The following is a 19,665-nucleotide window of genomic DNA, read 5'->3' as shown; positions in this document are numbered from 1 at the left end:
CCTCTCTCTCTGCCTGTATCTCTGACCCCCCCTACCCATGTGTGTCTGTCATGAATATATAAATAAAAAAATTAAAAAATAACCTCAATAAAAATTAACTGCCAATCTAGAATTGTATAACCAGTATAAATATTCTTCAAAACTTAAGGCAAAAGAAGGACATTGATGGACAAAAAAAATCATAGCCACTCATAGCCATCAGAAATACAAGAAGGAGCCTTTCACAGAGAAAAAATGATCCTATAAAAAGATGGATACTAAATCAACATTAAAATTAATGTTATCTACTAAAACAACATTAAAAATGCACAACAACAAGGTAACATATAGGGGAAAATGGTATGATGAAATAAATTCTTGGTTAATAAAATAAAGCAAGAAATATAAAAATAAACATGACACTATTAAGAAAAATAGAGAACAATTATTAAAGTGATTGATATAAACCCAAAGTAATAGTAAAAATATTACATATAAATGTATTAAATACTCCAATTAAAAGACTACTACAGCCAGTTTGATATCAAAGTAAATATCACATATCACTTGCAAGAGACATACTGAAATATAAACACACAGATGAGGATATAAAAGGATGGCAAGACTAACACTAACCATCACTAACCATCCAAATGCTAACTAGAAAAAACTGATGAGCTACATTAATACCAGACAGAGTAGACTTTAGGGAAAGATGTACTAGAAGAAATAAAGATACATTTCAAAATGATAAAAGGAATGAGACCATATAATGTTTGTCTTTCTCCTATTGACTTACTTCACTCAGCATAATACCCTCCAGTTCCATCCACGTCAAAGCAAATGGTGGTTATTTGTCGTTTCTAATGGCTGAGTAATATTCCATTCATTTATTTGGGGAATATAAAAAATAGTGAAAGGGAATAAAGGGGAAAGGAGAAAAAATAAGTGAGAAATATCAGAAAGGGAGACAGAACATGAAAGACTCCCAATTCTGGGAAACGAATTAGGGGTGGTGGAAGGGGAGGTGGGCAGGGGGTGGGGGTGACTGGGTGACGGGCACTGAGGTGGGCACTTGACGGGGTGAACACTGGGTGCTATTCTATATGTTGGCAAATTGAACACCAATAAAAAATAAATTTATTTTAAAAATGATAAAAGGGGAAATTGATCAGGAATATATAATAATTCTTAGTTTATAAAAGCCTAATAATATAGTATGAAAAAATATATATAGTAAAAGGAAAAATCATAAATTTCACAATAGAATAGTGATTTAACACATTTCTTTCAGGAACAAACAGAAGAAAAAAAAGCAGAAAAATCAAGCAGACAAAGAAAAATAGTATCAGTAAAAGTAAAGATCTAATAACATGATTAACAAACTCATTGTTCAGAATATGTTTTCTGACCACAGTAGAATAAAGCTAGAAGTCAATAAATAAAAGATAATAAAATCCACAACTATTTGTAAGTGAAGTATTACATATCAACCTATAGATAAAATGATTCACAGTGTAAATGAGAAAATATTTTGAGTTAAATGATTATGAAATTTGACAAATCAAAAAAATTTAATGTAGAAAAGTGAGTGATGCTTAGATTAATACTAATAGCTTTAAGTGCATATATTAAAAAATAAAATGATCTAGGTAGTCATTTAAAGAAGTTAAACAATAGTAATAAATCACAAAAAATTGAAAGCAAGAAAATTGAAATATAATCATAGAGTAAAGGAGAAAACAAATGCACAGTAGAAAAAAATCAACATAGTCCAAGTAAAACATTTAAAAAATCTAAATATCTATTAAGGAAATTGAATCTATAATTAAAATTCTTCCCATTAAAGGAGAGAAAATGAGTGGGAAAAATCAGAGAGGGTGACTAAGCATGAGAGACTCCTAACTCTGGGAAACAAACAGGAGGTAGTGGAAAGGGAGTTGGGCGAGGGGGATGGAGTGACTGGGTGACGGGCACTGAGGGGGGGCCTTGATGGGATGAGCACTGGGTGTTATACTATATGTTGGCAAATTGAACTCCAATAAAAAAATACACACAAAAAAATTCTTCCCATTAAAAAAGTCCAGGCTCAGAAAGTCTTCCTGGTGAATTTTGTCTAAATAGTTATGAAAGAAATGACACTATTCTTACTTACATAAACTCTTTGTGAGAATGGAAAAAGAGTACATAACTTCCCAATTCATTTTATGAGGTCATCATACTCTTCGTACCAAACCATAATGAGGTCTTTACAAGAAAGAAAATTCACAGACCAACTTCTTTTATGAACATATTTGAAAAAGTCCTTTATAAAATATAAGAAGTTCTCACTCAGCATGGCAGTTAGACTGTAAAAATGATTGTGCAAGCTGAAAGTGAGCTAAATACAAGATGGGCTTAATAAGCAGTGAGGAAAACTGATTTCCCCATGACCTTTACAAATTTGATTTCTCTATGACCTTTACAAATATTCAAAATAGTAAAAATCTTTTACTGTCAATTATAATTATAAAGAGAAATTAAAAAAATAGTAGCAATATTGTTAGTACACTGTGATTGAAAACATTAAAAACACTGAGAGTTTTTTCTTTCTAAAAAACTTATCAAGAGTTGAGTAGTGTTGACTTTCCTCTTGTCCTATACTTATAATGTAGAGCAAGCATCTTCTCTATGCTTTGGTAAATTATCAAACTCCTTTCCAAGTTTGGATCTGCTTCCAACATTTTATCTTTTCCATCTACAATGCTGTAAAATCTCTCTGAGTTCCCTTAATGTGAAGGAATTTTTTTTCCTTCCAATATCACTTCCTACAGGACACACTCACCTAGTTTGTCCCAACCATCTTCTCATTTATATCAGAGAGTGTTTTCACTGAGTTCCTCTGGCAGCACAGTTAGAATCTCTCAAATGGGGGCAGTGCCAGCATCTCCATGGTTGGCTTTTTATATAAATCTGTTGACATTTGATTATAATTTCACTTCTAATATTATCACTTTTTTTTTTTTTACTGTACTTTCATATATGTTGGCCAATACTCTTTGGAGTACCCACTTTTGTAAAACAACACATGTGTTTATCACTGGGAGCAAGTAAGCAACAAAACCACATTCACTGCTGTCAGTATGTGAACTGAATAACAGATGTGCTGGGACCAATCACTGACAGACTGTGAAAGAAGAGACATCACTGGTCACTGATCATTGCGCAGATCTGTTAGGTAGTGATTTGTGGACAAGGGCTGGTACTTGGTGTAATGGCCCACAGTTAACACACTGTGTAACTGAAATCTGAATTGTGTTGTTAGGGGACTGGAATTATTTAATGAAACCATGGTAACTGAAATTCACTGCATATTCAGTAAGGTGGAGTCTACCTGCATTGGTAAAGAAATATTGGTTCTATGTTTTGATCTGGGTGCTGATACATGAATATTCATTTATTGAAATTTATTGAGTATTACATATATAATTTACACAAATTTTTCCAAAAATATGATAAACTTTAAGACGAAATTTCCTTAAGAATCATTATAACTCATCACATTAACAGAATAAAGAGAAAAACCATGTGATCATCCAAATAGATGCTGAAAAAGCATTAGATAAAATTTAACACCTATTCATAAAAATAAAAACACAAACTAAAAGAGGAGGTAGTTTTCTCAATCTATTAAAAACATTACAAAAAACTGTAGCAAACCTCATACTTAATAGTAAACTTCTGAAAGCTTTCCTCCTGAAAGATCTGAAAGATGACTTCCTATCATTTATCTATTCAACATTATACTGTAGGTCCTAGCTGAGAGAAACTGCCCAACATTATTGAAAACTACTAAAGAATGCCTAATTAAATGGAAGGATGTACCATGCTCATGAATTAGAGAATGCCAATTCACCTGAAATTGATCTATACATTCACTGCAATTCCAGTCAAAATCAGGGTATGCTGTTTGGGGTGTGTGTGTGTGTGTGTGTGTGTGTGTGTGTAGATAAGCTCTTTAGATATGCAAAGGAACAAGAATAGCCAGGCAATCTCAGAGAAAAAGAAAAGAAAATGGGAAGAGTGGCATTTTGGCTATCAGGATTTATTATATAAAGTTAAAAAATTATAATAATTAAATCAGTAAGGTACTGGCATGAGAATAGACAAGCCAAAGGAATAGAACACAATCCAGAAATAGACGCATACAAACACAGTCACTTGATTTATGATAAGCAATAGGGGAAAAGGTGTTTTTTTACTAAATGGTACTGGGTCAACTGAATATTCATATAAAAAGTTAATATTGGCTCCTATGTTATGCCATTTATACAAAATCAGCTGCAGGTGTATTGTAGATCTAAATATAGATTTTAATCTGAAAGATCAAACAATAAAGTTTCTAGAATAAAAAATAGAATATCTTCATGAACATGTAATAGGCAAAAGTTTTTAAATAGGACACTAGAAGTGCTAACCAAAATGGAAAGGATTAATGTACTCTATTAAATCTTGGACTTTCTATTTATCACAAGGCACCATTAAGAGAGTGAAATGGCAAATTATAGACTGGAGAAGATACCTGCAATATATCTAACCAACAATGGATTTGTTTACAGACATCAAGAACTCTTATATATCAATAAGAAAATGACAATCTAAAACACAAATGGGAAAGATATTTCACAAAAGAGGATATTCAAATAGCCAGTAAACACGAAAATGTGTTCAAGCCAATTAGGCCTCAGGGAAATGCAAAATTAAAAGCATAATTAAACAGTACTGCAGACCCAAATAAACGGCTAAAATTAGGGACTGACAAGCATTAACCTGCTAGCAAGGATGTGGAGTACCTGCAGTTTCCAAGCTGTGCTGGCAAGAATGTACTGGTGCAAAGACTTTGTAAAAATATTTGATACCAGCTCCTAAATGTAAACCCATTCAATTACCCAGAAATTTCCCTCTTCAGTATGTACCCTACAGAAATGCATACACATATCCATGAAATCACATACAAGAATGTCCCTAGTAGCACCACTGCTGAGTGGGCAAAACTGAAAGCAACCAATATTAAAATGGACAAATTGTAGCACCTTCATAAAATTGAATAATATGCAATTCTGAGAATAAGCAAACAAGCAAACCATGATTTGAGTGAAATTCACGAATGCAATGTTAGCAAAGAGTCAAACATAAAATAATATATATTGTGTGATTTCAGTTATAAAATGATCAAAACAGGGCCAAAGCAGCTAATAGTGACAGAAATCAGAAGAGGGATTGTCCTGCCAGGAGGTGATAATTGAACACCATGAGGGGGGAGTTTCCACTCAGATTCTATTTCTTGACCCACCCAGTGGTTAAATTTGTGTAATCTCTTGACCTTGTTTAAAATTATTACTTAAAAAATAAGAAAAAGAAACTAGCCAGTGAATATGCACTGACTTATTAGAAAGAGAGCCATGATCTATCAGCAACTAGAGAAAAAAAGTCAATGGTAGTTCATCAAATATGATTTTATAATGGTAACAAAACCAAAAGATGAATTATTATATCGAAAATTAGTCTGTAAAAAAAAAAAAAAAAAAAAAAAAAAAAAAAACGAAAATTAGTCTGTAAGGGATTATTAACAATGTTTATCTTTGTCATGCTTATCTCTTGTATTTTTTGCTTTATGAAATTTTTGCATTTTTTTAAGATTTTTTTTTAAAGATTTATTTATTTATTGATGATAGACAGAGAGAGAGAGAGAGAGAGAGGCAGAGACACAGGAGGAGGGAGAAGCAGGCTCCATGCAGGAGCCTGACGTGGGACTTGATTCCAGGTCTCCAGGATCACGCCCTGGGCTGCAGGCGGTGCTAAACTGCTGCACCACTGGGGCTGCCCAAATTTTTGCATTTTTAAAAAGGTGAGCCTTAGTTACACATTTGGAAACAAAAATAGTAAAGAGTTAAAATAAAAGCTTTCTAGCTGAACATTCCACAATACCAAAGATGTCTCCTGGGGAAGAGCTATGCAGTGGCCTTGATAGTGACATGCATCTATGGTACCAAATAGTTGAGTTTTAGCTGCTCTGGGTCTGGGCTCTCTAAGTGGGCAAAAGGGCAGATCACTAAAATGAGCAGGTCTCTGACACTTAATGGAAAACGTACTTTAATTAGCTTCACTCCACCTGTATTTAAAGGAGATTTTGTGCAGTTCTCTGTGGGACACTCACTGAGCAACAGTAAAAACCTGAAGGGCCACCACACAGATGCTCAACTCAATTCCAGAGAAGGGATGTGGTGCAGCACATATGGCAATGATATCTTCATGCATTGTTTTACACAACAAAAGGCAGAATAGAGAACTACCATTTGCCATGTCTCATGTGCAAAACTCAGTATGCTTTACCTGTAAACCTATAGATTAGTAAGACAAATTAACTTCTGTCAATTTTACTACTACAGACATCTTTTTAGTTAATCATGTTTCCCTCAACAAATTTATAGAGGTACTTAAATATTTCTACCATCCAATATTACTTTTATACATTATTATTGTAAAAGGAAGAATGTTGTATCCCTAAGAAGTATCCTTGAAAATTATAGGTAGTTTTTTTTATTATATATCTGCCAAGAATATCTATTGTGAGTAAAATTTAGAAAACAAAGATGTTTACAAGTAAAAATTGAAAATACGCCCAGGATATGAAAAACACAAGCTGCCATGTGCTTGTGTACATATGTACACACAATCCTTAAATATAAAAAATGTAACATCTGCCCTCATAGAAGCCTAGAACAAATTTTAGCCCATTTTCCTTTAAAAAAAATGCTCCTGATGAATTAAGAAGGTATTTATTCAATCTATACTCAACAGCAAGAGTAAGAATTTGGAATTTATGCTCTGATTTACAGGCAAAAAAATAAAAGAAAATATTAAATAATCATTCAATGTCATGATCACACCCTCAACTCTTCCTCTCCTGCAACAGCTTTCATTCAAAGCAACTTCCTCTCTTTTTTCTCTATAAAGTAACATTCCTCTCCTTTGTTTTTGGGATTTGCCATTTGCTGGTGGTTTTATCTTAGATTGCTTGTCCCTAACTGAAATTCTTTGCTCTTCCCAAATAAACTCATTTTGCTGGTAAAATAACTGGCTGTTTTATTTTTAAGGTTGACATAACAGACCTTTCAAAAGCGATGCAGAAAAGAATAAGTATACACTGAACAAGCTAGAAGAGATTTCATCTTTCACATTATGCAAATGCATTTTGCTAGTGATATCTTCTATTTTTATAAGGATGATCCTCATTACTACTTTTACTATGTGAATTACAAAATTGTGTATCTGTTTTAACAGGAACATATACATAATTACTCTGCGAAGATAGTTTCAGAAGTGTCAAAATATGAATTAAAACACTGACACTTTTTAAGGGCTCCTTATATGGTTCCAAAACACATGTTGTTTACAGTAAGGAGGCTTGGTAAAATGGATTAGAACATTTGTATGGAGCAGTTTCTAAAATATCAGTAATTTATTTTATTTAAAGCAATGTTCAGACCTGATGATGTTACACAGAATTCTTCTGGTTAGGGAGAAATGTGTGGATGCACCATGAAACCAAAGAAACTTAACTGCCTTCCATTTTCTGTGGAAAAGATTCCTCCTCCCTTCGTGACTGAGATGAAATCAAGAGTTGTTCCAATCACAAGCTGAGTTTGGTCCCTGCCTGAAGTGAACAGGTTAGCTTTGCTCAGAGATGTCATGGTTCCTTTTGTTCGGTGGCTGCCAACCATATTCTTTTTTCCTTAAGAAAAGTGTAATGGGTAATAATCCTATCGGAGATGAGTGCAGTGCTACAAAGTTGTGCTAATTTGTTGCACTTTTTGGCCAAGTCAGCAGAAAACCCACTGGATTTTCTTTTCCTCTGGAAGAGGAACAGGGCTCCTGTGTCTGTTCTGGGAGATATTAACATGCAAAACTATGATGGCAGAAGACACAGGACACTAATATAAGTTACCAATGTTTTCATCTGATAAAATAAAAATGATTGCACTTAGTGAACACAACTAAGGGGAAGCTTATTCCTTAGCTTGCTGCAATATGACCTCAAAATTATAGATGAGATTCTGTCTATATTGAACCGTAACTGGAAAGAAACAGAATTAAATGAAAACATGCAATTCTTTTTCCTACACTCCAATAATCCTTCAGCTTTCAGTGTTAAGTTTAAACAAAACTTTTCCTCCAACAACCTTCTTGCCCATCTTAGTAATGAGATACATTTCCCAGTCCCCCGCACCCCAGCCTATAAAAAGGCCATGAGACACTTCCAGTTTCCCTCCTTCATGTTCAGCAGATGGCAGAGATTCCACCACAGAGACCTCTACCTCAACAGGTTTTGGTTTGTCCTATCATGAGTGAGGACCACAGAAATTACAGTCTAGTCCTGTCACTTTAAAAATGAGAAAATCAAGGTTGGATGGAGAAGTAGTGGAACCTATCTGTCTGTAGGGTTGAGATTAGAACACAAATCTTTTCCTCTCATCAAGCTCTATTCCACTCTCACCTACAGGAATGATAAAGTCAACCCAGCAAACAAATACGACATTCTTGACAACAAAAAGCATAGTCTGTGTTTTTCCTTTGTTTTTACCTCTGAAGAGATTATCCAAGTCAATATCTTCTTTTCCTTTGATTTTCAAACACTTTGCCTGCTGTACAAGCCTGGGCAAAGAACAGAAATAAAATCTAGATTCATTATCCTGTGAGGTAGGAATAAATCATGATAGCAGCACAAATTTAAATAGAAACCACACAGTAAACAATAGTGAATTAGCAGGTATTTTGCTGCAGAGACTTGTTACAATTTTTCTTCAGTTGAAGATTTTAAAAACATATTTTCTTCAAAAATGCTAACTTTGAAACCTGCAACTTGAAAGTTCTCCCTCATTCTGTTACAGCAAAAAGTTTCTAAAATTCTCTGGAGAATAATCTCTACAGATTCTGAGGAGGCGCTATCAGGGATGATAGGAGTAGTATGATAGTAAGTGGGTAAATAGTAATTGCTACTGATGATTTTAGCTCTTATTTTAATCAGAAAATTATATACATTGTGCTTAAACAACTGTATAAAGTAATTTAGTTACACAGTTGAATGTCAGAGAATTAATTAACTTTTAAAATGCTCCCATATGCGGTAAGGACTAATTTTGTAACTCTTCCATCATACAACTTGATTAAAACTTGAGGCTCTTGGAATATGTAAGTTTGTAATGAGTATGGAAGTTTTTAAAATGAAACTTTTCGGTGTTGCTAATTACCTAGTAATTAATTTTAAGTAGAGACCTTAAGATGCTTGATTAATTTATCCATATATGTATTTATGATTTTAATAAAAATTATAATAGCTTGTTTTGCAAATGCATTTTCCTATTGCACTTGTACAGCAGCACTCTCATTTCATCCTCTCTGACAAGCTTCTGAGTACTGTTTCAATTTCTGTTTTAGATGAGGATACCGATTCAATCACCAAAGCCTTACAAAGAAACCTAAGTGACTTGTACATAATTGGAGGTAATTTTATCTGTATATTCTATAAACATATATATCATGATAAAAACAAATTCTATTTATCAGTTAGCTTTTTTCCCCTTACATTAGACATTTTTTAACCAAAAATGCAAGAAACGGAGAAAGAATTTCTTTTGAAATCCCATGTTGGACCTTAAAAGGAAGCCCTACATGGCTACTGTGGCATAGTCTAGCTCCGGGCAGTGAAGCTATGATCTAGTGTGGATACCAGCACGCTCAGTGGAGAAAACTGCATCCAGGCTATAGGCTGCTACCCCAGAGTTCATTTTTAAATTCTATAGGTCTCAGCTTCCCAACCTGCAAAATGGAGACTGGATTTGCCTTACAGGGTTCATTCTAAACCATCAGAGAAACATTATATTATAAAATAATCTACAAGCTTTTATTCAGCATGGACATGCATAAAAATGTGAGGAATAATTTCATTAATTTTATATGCTTAATTTTCATTATACTCTGGATATATACAGATCATCATGATTTATTTACATCCTTGTAGGAAATAATATTAACAATAGAGGGTTTAAATTGAAGCAGTGAGCATCTGGTGGAGAGAGCTGGTCAACATGGAATGCTGGAGGCACAACATGTGCACTAAATAGCATGATGCAGTCATTTCTCAAAGTAGAAGATGAAAAAAAGAACAATTTAGTCTGCTTATGTATTTTGGAAAATATTTGTTTGGGTATATTCCCCCAAACTTTACAGATTTGATGAAACTGAGTTGATTTTTAAATCATCTTAAAGCATCCCTCTACAACAGATTCTGATGAAGATCTTGATTCTATCTTAAAAATTTGAAAAATAGAAGCTGGTGTGCTTTATATAACTTCGATGGGGATTTTAAAAAGCAATTTAAAAATAAATCAAATAAATTTACTGAGTAGCTTTAAAAAAATTCCAGGCACTGCCACTAACCACAGATACATTTCAGTGCAGTTTGCTTTCAAAATTATTACATCACTAGGGAGATACACCAAGTCAAACACTGTAATCAGTTTAGGCTCGTTAACATTTCCTGAGTAAGACAGGTACCTTCTAAGGACTCCTAGACTCTTCATTTTGTTTACCCTCTTTTCATTTTCACAAAACCACTATAAGGCAGAGAGGTATTGTGCCCTTGATATAAGTAAAGAAACTGAGACTCAGAGATACTAAACCACTCGCCCATCTTGGGCACACAGTGAGTCAATGCGGAAGCCAGAACACAAACTCAAGTCTGCAGATTCCAAATCCAGGTTTCCCCTTATTCTGCGCGTCACTGTCCATGCTTGCTGAGCATTTCCAGAAGGCATCAAGAATGAGATGTCATAGGCACAGCAAAAGAAAGGGATGCTCCTGGCCGCTGGAGGGAGAGATGGTCTGGATCTGGGCTAGTGGGGAACTCTGTGGAGAATGCAGTCGGGTCTGGTTCGGAAAGAAGGGAGATGTGCAGGACTGATGGGCTTATAAAGCTCTAGAAAATCAGGATGGGATAAAAGCAGAAACTGCCGTAGACTGGGCATAAGCAAAATGAGAGGGACAGTGTTTGCGGACATGAAGAAGCTAATCAACCTATTGGGCTGAAGTACCTGCTCTGTGCAAGGAAAGGAGGGATCGAAGGTGAGGATAAAAGAATCAGCCAGAGCCAAGCTGTGGAGAGCCTTACTCACTGCTCTCAAGTGTCTGGACTTCATCTTGCTGGCAGAGAAAAAAAGCGATTGAAGTGTTGCATCTTGAAAGAATCTACTGCATACAGGCAACAGAAATGTTTGGTGATGATTAGGCCAGCAATGTGCCAAAAATTAATTATTTGTTTGTATTTTAGTTAAAAAGGCAATACCACTGAAATCTCCGGGTATTATTTTTCACCAGTAACTCTGCCTGGACCTTGGCCTATACCTTTCATCATAGTTCCAGCCACTCCAAACAATCTTCAGAATCTTTTATTAATGCTATTGCTGTTGCAGCAGCAAGTGTCAGGCTAAATGTGTGTCTGTGTACCCTCAATTCACCACACAGGAAAGCATATGACTTAGGGGATTACTGCTTCTGTTGGTGAGACCTGCCCCTGTCATTTCATAGCCTCTGCTATCCCATTGGTTTTCCACTTACCTTACCCTTAGGATTTTGCTACCTCTTGTTGGAAAAGGGGGCTGCATGCTCTCTGACCCCCCTTTCTATGCTTCTGCTACATTTAATAAGGCAAGTTAGTGGCTACTGTTTTTCTGGGCTCAGGAAATGCTGGGCCCTGAGCTAGATGCCTAACATGAAGGAGGTAACATTAATCTAATATCTCAGTCACACAGTAAGTAGAAGAGCCAACATGGAAAAATCAGAATTTGGAGTTAAGTCAGGTTAGTCTAAATGTAGCTAGACACTCTCTAGAACAGGAGTTGCAAACAGCAGCCCAAGAGTCAAATCCTGCCCCTTGCCTATTCCTGTGAATGAAATTTTAGTAGAATACAGCCATGCTCATTCATTACTTACTGTCCACAGTTGCTTTCACACAGGAGTGGTCAAGCTGAGTAGCTATAGCAGAGATCTTAAGGCTGGCAGAGCTTAAAGTATTTACTATGTGGCCCTTTCAAGAAACAGTTTGCTGACTCTTGTTCTAGCAGTAAAGGAAAAGGTTCCTAAACCCAAAAATATACATATTATATGTGATAGTTTTATATTACTACCTTTTCTCAAAACTGCCTTAATAACTGTAGTTAGTTATTACTTAGAATAGGGCTTCACAGGCAAATATTGAGCTCTACTTTTTATTTTTTAGGCAAATTGCCCAGGTCCAATCAATATTTCTTTGAGCTTTTCCCACATATGGCTATTACATTCAGCCAAAATGGTATCTGCCACCAAGAGGCTCATAATCTACCAGAGGATAAAGATGTGTGTAGTGCCAACTTTCGCACAAAGTAGATTGAGAAAACGGCTACACAAATGATGAGAAACTGCTTTGTGGGAGGGGATTTTCTGCTTAAAAGATCAGAAAGAAAGCTTTCAGGGAGAAAGGAGTCTGTGTAGGCCTCAAAGCAGAGGGAGAAGGCAGAGGGAGAAGCAGGCTTCCTGCAGGAAGCCTGATGTGGGACTCAATCCCAGGACCCTGGGATCAGGCCTGAGTCAAAGGCAGAGACACTCAACCACTGAGCCACCCAGGCATCCCCTACGTATGCAATCTTTCTTCTGTGTGTGTATGTGTGTGTACACTTGTTTATATGTGTGTTTGTATATGTGAATTTATAGTAAAGCAAAATAAATAAAAAACCTGTAAGACTCTAGAAATCTAAGGGCAAATTCATACAGTATGTTTAGTTTATAAATAAAATATAATTCAGCTTTTAAAAATACTGCATTATAAACCATCAACAAATGACACACATATGAAAATGTTAATTGTACCATTATTTAAAGAGGAAAAATACTGTAGACGAAATCAATAGGGGAGTTAACTGAATAAATTAAGGTATGTCCACAATATGAAATATGATACAGTTATTTAAAGTTATTTAAAACAATGCATTGGGGGCACCTGGGTGGCTCAGTCAGTTAAGCTTCTGCCTCCAGTTCAGATCATGATCTCAGGGTCCTGGGTTTGAGATCTGTGTCAGGATCCCTGCTCAGTGGGAAGCCTGCTTCCTCCTCTCCCTCTGCTACTCCTCCTGCTGTGCTCTTTCTCTTTCTCTCTCGCTCTCTCTCCCTCTCTGTCAAATAAATGAATAAAATCTTTTAAAAAATTAAATAAAAAAACAATGCACTGGATCCATTTGTATTAATATGAAAAATTACCCATGATATATTGCTAAATAAATAAAAGATATTTTTAAGCTAGTATCTTTTATTGTCAGACTTTCTTTAAACCAACAAACAATGGTTTTATATGGCAGTCCATAAGAGATTAGGCAAATTTGTTTTTTCTTTGTGGGTAGACTTAGTTACTTAAGTCTTTACAACTTTTCCATGTAAAAATAAAAGTCCAAGACCAGATTATTTTTCTTTGGGCCATAAATGCTGACTTATTTACAGGTGCCTTGCTCAGAGTACATTTTATTAAAACTTCAGTGTTTAATGTTAGGGTCCTTGAAAACTTCACTCACATGTTAATCTGTCAGGAATGTGGCCTCTTTCCCCTACATTCAACATGACTATATCCTAACCTATCCAGAGTAATACAAGCTAACCTTGAAAGAAACATTAACACAAAATTACTGTAATATTTTTTAAAACACTGAATGTATATCTGAATATCCATATGTGTACATAAATACAGAAAAAGTATAAAAGAGAACATGATCACACAAGTAACCTCAAGACGCACCTCAGAGCTGAAGAGTAGGGAGTGATAAATTACATTTTAAAAATTTCTTTATTACCTGAATTACTGCAGTGGGAATTTTATCATATTTTTACAAGTCTGTAAGTTATGTTATTTGACCAGAGAAAGTCTGAGTATCACTATTTTTTTAATTTTTAGTTTTTTTTCTTTTTACTGATCTATATTTTCTAATTTTCCTATAATACACAAGAAGGCACACATACAAATGCTTTAGTTATGAGGAAAAAAATCATGTTAACTGTACCAATTTTACTATTTGCAATGAACGGGGAATGACTGTTTTAAAGTCGGATCAATTGTGTAGATGAGAAAAAATGCCCACTGGTGCTTGGGCAACAAAATTATGTTTTTCTGGTGTGCAGGAACACCACTATTCCTTTACGCAAGGAACCATGGAGATTTTAGTACACGCTGTTCTGTAGCATTTAATTAATAAGAGCCTGGGCCAAGGCAGGATTCGAGAAATCCAGAGATCCACAATAAATTATAAAATGCCTGTGAGAACCAGCTTAGAGAAAAATGTTTAAATATCTTTTAAAGGCATACATTGAGTATTTTATAACATTTTGAGAGAAGTGCAAATTTGTTTACAAACCATCAGACTATAATGAAGGTGCCAAAGGAACCAAGGCAAGAGGGATCCAATGAGGGCCAAGTCCTTTTACCCCAGCACTGTTACTGTCTATACTCCTGAGCTGATCTTGGCACGACTCACTTCATTTTCAATTTGCAAAATATTCAACAGAACCACCTCCCTCTTTTTTCCCTAATAGCATGGATCTGTGTATGGTCTCTAGGAGGTTAAGATAGGTAATTGCTGGAAACATTTTAAGTGTTGCCCATTCACTGCCTTGTTACTTCTTTCATGGCACTTAACCACAGTCTATGATTTTCTCCTCATTTATGGTTTACTTTTGTTTGCTCTCCTCTATTGCCTCTACCTGACAATATGCTCCCAGCAGCGATGGGGCAGTTTTGTTCACTGCCATATCCTAGTGCCTACCACACTACTCAGCCACAGCAGAAGTTCCACATGTATTTGCTGATGTAATGAGTGAATCAACATGCCTCCTGCCAAGTCATCCTTCCTGAGTTCAAGTCCTCATTCTGCTACTTCGCTAGCTTGGGCCATTTTCTTACCACCCAGTAAAAGCTTACTGAGGTCAAGGATTTTAGTCTGTTTTGTTTTCTTCTAGCTATCACTAGAGTTTGAAATATTACTTTTCTAAGTATTAGTTCAAAGGATAAATGTTGAAATAATGAAGGATTAAATATGTCCAATTTCAGGCTATGGCTACAGTCAGGATCTTGATTCTGCAAGATTAAATGCCATTCAGGTATTTATATGCCATAAGCCAGTTCTATTCTAACCTAATCTTAATTCTAGAGGAGGAGGAGGTATGGAATAGGAGCCGAGCAATGACCCAGGAGTCAGAGTGCTTAAAGTGGCTATTCATGACAGTGTCAAGGAAACTTAATTCTTTGGCTCTGATAATCTTATTTCTCTGTTGAAGAAGTAGGACTAGACAATCATTGAGTCCCTTCCCATTGCAAAACCCCAGGACTGTCATACTCTGTCAGAGGTCCCTCAGAGTGTGCCTGGAAAGTGTAGAGAGTGAGGGAGTTTGTCTGGATGGTGATAGGTTTTCTGTCCAGCCATAACTTCTACAAAAGGCTTCTTGAGTGCACAGGAAAAATCCTGATGTTTGACCACTGCTCACTTGATTAAGGGGTATAATTAAGTTCCAGATGCAGAGGAATAGCTCATAATAAATAAAGTTCTAAATTTTGATTTTGGTGCAAAGATGTATTGTATATACACAAGCAGAATTGGCCCAGTTGCAAGACTTTACTATCAACAATTTTTATAAAAATGGAAAAAGATACTGATAGTCTCTATTACATGCCAGGCCCAGTTCTATTTTCTATATACCTATATTCAAGATCTAAGCCTTGTATATTATATTCATTTCACAGGTGAAAAAATTGAACACACTAATTATTGCATACTAATGAACACACCCAAACCAGTCAACTTAGATTTACTAAGAACCTAGAATGTGACCAGAAATGAGGAAAGAACAAAAGCATAAATGAAAACTGGTTCATACCCTTTAGCCTCCTGCTCTTTTGAGAAAATAAGGCACACATACAAAGTAAGCACTAAAGAGGAGCATGCAGACACACACACACACACACACACACACACACACAAACAAGCTATTGGTGTGTAGTATAGTCCAAAGCCCATAGGAGTGCTAAGAACAAGGAATGGGACTATCTCTTATTAGATCCAAATCCTCAGGCCTACCAAGTCCCTGGCACAGAGTGGCTGCTCAAAATCTATTTAATTTGTTAAATGCCTACTGAGTATCAGGCATTTTAGTAGGTGTCAGCAGTAGAGAAATGTGTATGGTGTGATCTCTAACCTCAAGATGCTCATGTGGGCTGGAACTGCTGCAGAAAACTTTAAGATACAGCTGAGCCTTTGAGAAAGGAGAAGATGCAGGTGGGAGGAGATAAGTTAGGAAGAATGAGAACAAAGGCACTGGCCCATAATAAAAACAATATTATGGGTGATTACAGGGAGTGAGTAGGACACTGAGTAGATTTTATCTCCCAAAGCAGAGAATTTATGTGGGAAGTTGTGAGAAGAAACACTGATAGATTAAGGAAAACCTATGTAATGATTTGAAAGGCTAATATGGGAAACAACCAACTAACACTGTTTTAATTCTGAGAATGGACCCCATAGAAGGTATTTATGGTGCAGCTAATTTGAGTGGTGGAAATAAACTAGCTGGCTCATGGCAGCACAATTTATTATGAGGGTCATTAAAGGAACTATTTTACTACATGCCATTCTCTCTGATTACCACAGCTTCTTCAGCGACTTTTATTATCAGTATAGGCCTTAGGGAAGCGCATAAAATTTATAATATGGAAGGCATGAGGAAAAGCAAAATGATATTTATTAGGCATCTTCTTAGATTTCTTTCCTTTTTTTTAGAGAGAGAGAGAGAGAGAGAGTAGGGGCATAGGAAGAGAGAATCATAAGCAGGCTTCATGCTCAGCAGCACTGAACGGAGGAGCCCAAGGTGGGGCTTGTTCTCATGACCCTGAGACCATGACCTCAATCAAAATCAAGTGTCAGATGCTTAACTGACTGAGTCACCCAGGCGCCCCTTTAGATTTTAATAGTAATGAGTGTGAATATGACTGAATATTAACAATGGTGGTTCTACCAATTGTGTGAATTAGAATATATTAATCACTGCTTTGGGGAGGAGAAAGAAGTTATTTAAGAATACCTAAGTGAGGGGATCCCTGGGTGGCGCAGCGATTTAGTGCCTGCCTTTGGCCCAGGGCGCGATCTGGGAGTCCCGGGATCAAGTCCCGCGTCAGGCTCCCTACATGGAGCCTGCTTCTCCCTCTGCCTGTGTCTCTGTCTCTGCCTCTCTCTCTCTCTCTCTCTCTATGTCTATCATAAAAAAAAAAAAAAAAAACCAACAACAACAAAAAAAAGAAACTTAAGTGAGTGGGAAATGCCTGAAAAAATGTTCCACGTAGGCCTGACGAGGCCAGCTAACAGATAATACGGGGGGAGGGGGCAGTTGCATTTCAAAGTAAATTTATGATGAAACTGCTATAATGAGTATAACTTTATTCCCTTGTTGCAGAGAGGCTTTTAGTTTATTATTACTGAAATGTGTTTAACTGAACGCCTCTAAGTCAGAATCCGGCCCAGGCGGAACAATACAGCAGCACCACGGGGCCTCGGTTGGCCTTGGATGGCCGAACCCCCGCCGACCCCACCTGCAGGCCACCTGGCGCACCCCGTGCATAGGACACCCCGTGCATAGGACCAGGTCCCCTGCGGAGAGCCCCTCCTCCGGGGAAAAGGGGCGCAGCCGTATTGGGGGCCGCCTCCCCTGCCCGTCACGCAACCCGTGTTCGTGGGGAACCTGGTGCTAAACCATTCCTAGACGACCTGCTTCTGGGTCAGGTTTCGTATGTAGCAGAGGAGCTCCCTGGCTGCGATCTATTGAAAGTCAGCCCTCGACACAAGGGTTTGTTAAAAAAAAAAAGAAAGAAAAAAAATGAAATGTGTTCAAGATGAAAGATTTTATATTACATGCAGTATAAATAAGAATAAAAGGTTTTGGGAAATCATGGTCAAATTCTTCCCTCCCATAGTTCTATTTTCACAAAATCAGAAACAAATGCATCACAAGGTGACCCTGAGAATGCTACATAGAGTAGAAAGTCATCTAGAGGGCAGCCCCGTGGCCCGGCGGTTTGGCGCCGCCTTCAGCCCAGGGCGTGATCCTGGAGAACCAGGATCTATCTAGTGCCATGTCGGGCTCCCTGCGTGGAGCCTGCTTCTCCCTCTTCCTGTGTCTCTGCCTCTCTCTCTCTCTCTCTCTCTCTCTCTCTCTCTCTCAGTGTCTCTCATGAATAAATAAATAAATAAATAAATAAATAAACAAACAAATAAATATTTAAAAATATTTTAAAGAATAAATAAAATCTTAAAAAAAAGTCATCTAGACATAATCAGCCAGGACCTTATAAGTGTTAAACTGACATTCCTTTGCTAGTCTAACGTAGTTGAGTGTATAAAATTTAGAGTTAGGCAGCTCTATAGACCTTTCCTACTAATTGTGTGATCCTGAAAATTGTGACCAACCTCTCTGACCCTGCACGTGTCTACACTATAAAATCTGAATAAGAATACTTACCATACATAGGATGTGTGAGGATAAAATGAAATTAACACAATGATATATACAAACTGTTTAGCACAGTGCTTTGTGGACCAAAGTAAGCGTGTGATATTAATATTAGATAGTTATTATTCCTGATACTTCTGGTATTACTACTATTAGTTTACTGAAACAGGAATATGCTGGATTGAATCAGAACACCTATATTTAGGTCCTGATCAGTTACTACCAAGGATCTCAACTTCCCCACCTATAAATGGCAATATTATGCTGACAATAATAACTGCTTTGCCTAAATCAAAAGATTATGGGTAGCTCTAAAGGTAATGTATTTGCAAACTATAAACTGTCAAATTAAAAATATCCCCTCTCACTTTGACTATATACCTAAATGAAAGATACTCAAGTATAAGGTCATTTGCCTGTACTTAATACACATGAATGTAATACTACTCACTCTATTAGTGCAAGGGAGAAAAGATTAGTTTTTCAGTAATGATGACCTATTGTGAGACTGGCTCTTTAAAGTTGTATTAACATATAATACTACTGCTATCTATGAATGTGAATCTTGTAAACTTTTAGTGGTACATAATCTACTCAACTTGACCTTGACCTTCTATTCAGAAAATGCAACCTAAGTACATGATTTACTACTAATAATTCCCTCTACCAAGATTAATATGAAAACAAACATACTTGTAATCACAGGGACGCCTGGGTGGCTCAGTGGTTGAGCATTTGCCTTTGGCTCAGGGTGTGGTCCTGGAGTGCCAGGACTGGGGGAGCCTGCTTCTCCCTCTGCCTATGTCTCTGCCTTTCTCTATCATGAATAAATAAATAAAATCTTGAAAAAAAAAGTAATCACAAAATTGGGATGCAGTTAGGAAAAAGACAAATTCCCTAAATTTTGGGGCAGCATCTAATTGATTTTGGAAGAATGTCAAGAGTTCATTTTACATTTTGTACTTGAATTGTCAGAAGGCTGGAGATTCTAAGGTGACAAGTGTTGCTGGTGTAAGCAATTACAGAAGGCCTGTCCAGAGCTCGGCGATGGACTAGCAGATGAATGGATAGATGTAT

The 19,665-nt window shown here is 36.5% G+C and overlaps 1 protein-coding gene across 4 annotated transcripts in view; it reads right to left on the bottom strand.

Annotated features, from left to right (window-relative positions):
• L3MBTL4 (L3MBTL histone methyl-lysine binding protein 4) overlaps nucleotides 1–19,665 on the bottom strand; it is a 446,630-nt gene that overhangs the window by 102,033 nt on the left and 324,932 nt on the right. For all 4 annotated transcript variants that reach the window (XM_072734933.1, XM_072734932.1, XM_072734931.1 and 1 more), the window contains one exon: nucleotides 8,603–8,673. In XM_072734933.1, coding sequence (XP_072591034.1) covers nucleotides 8,603–8,673 — 71 coding nt within the window. The remainder of the gene's footprint in view (nucleotides 1–8,602; nucleotides 8,674–19,665) is intronic.

The sequence above is a fragment of the Vulpes vulpes genome, chromosome 13 (genome assembly GCF_048418805.1).
Source record: "Vulpes vulpes isolate BD-2025 chromosome 13, VulVul3, whole genome shotgun sequence".
NCBI classification, from domain to species: Eukaryota; Metazoa; Chordata; class Mammalia; order Carnivora; family Canidae; genus Vulpes; species Vulpes vulpes.
This window is presented reverse-complemented; position numbering and strand designations above follow the sequence as displayed.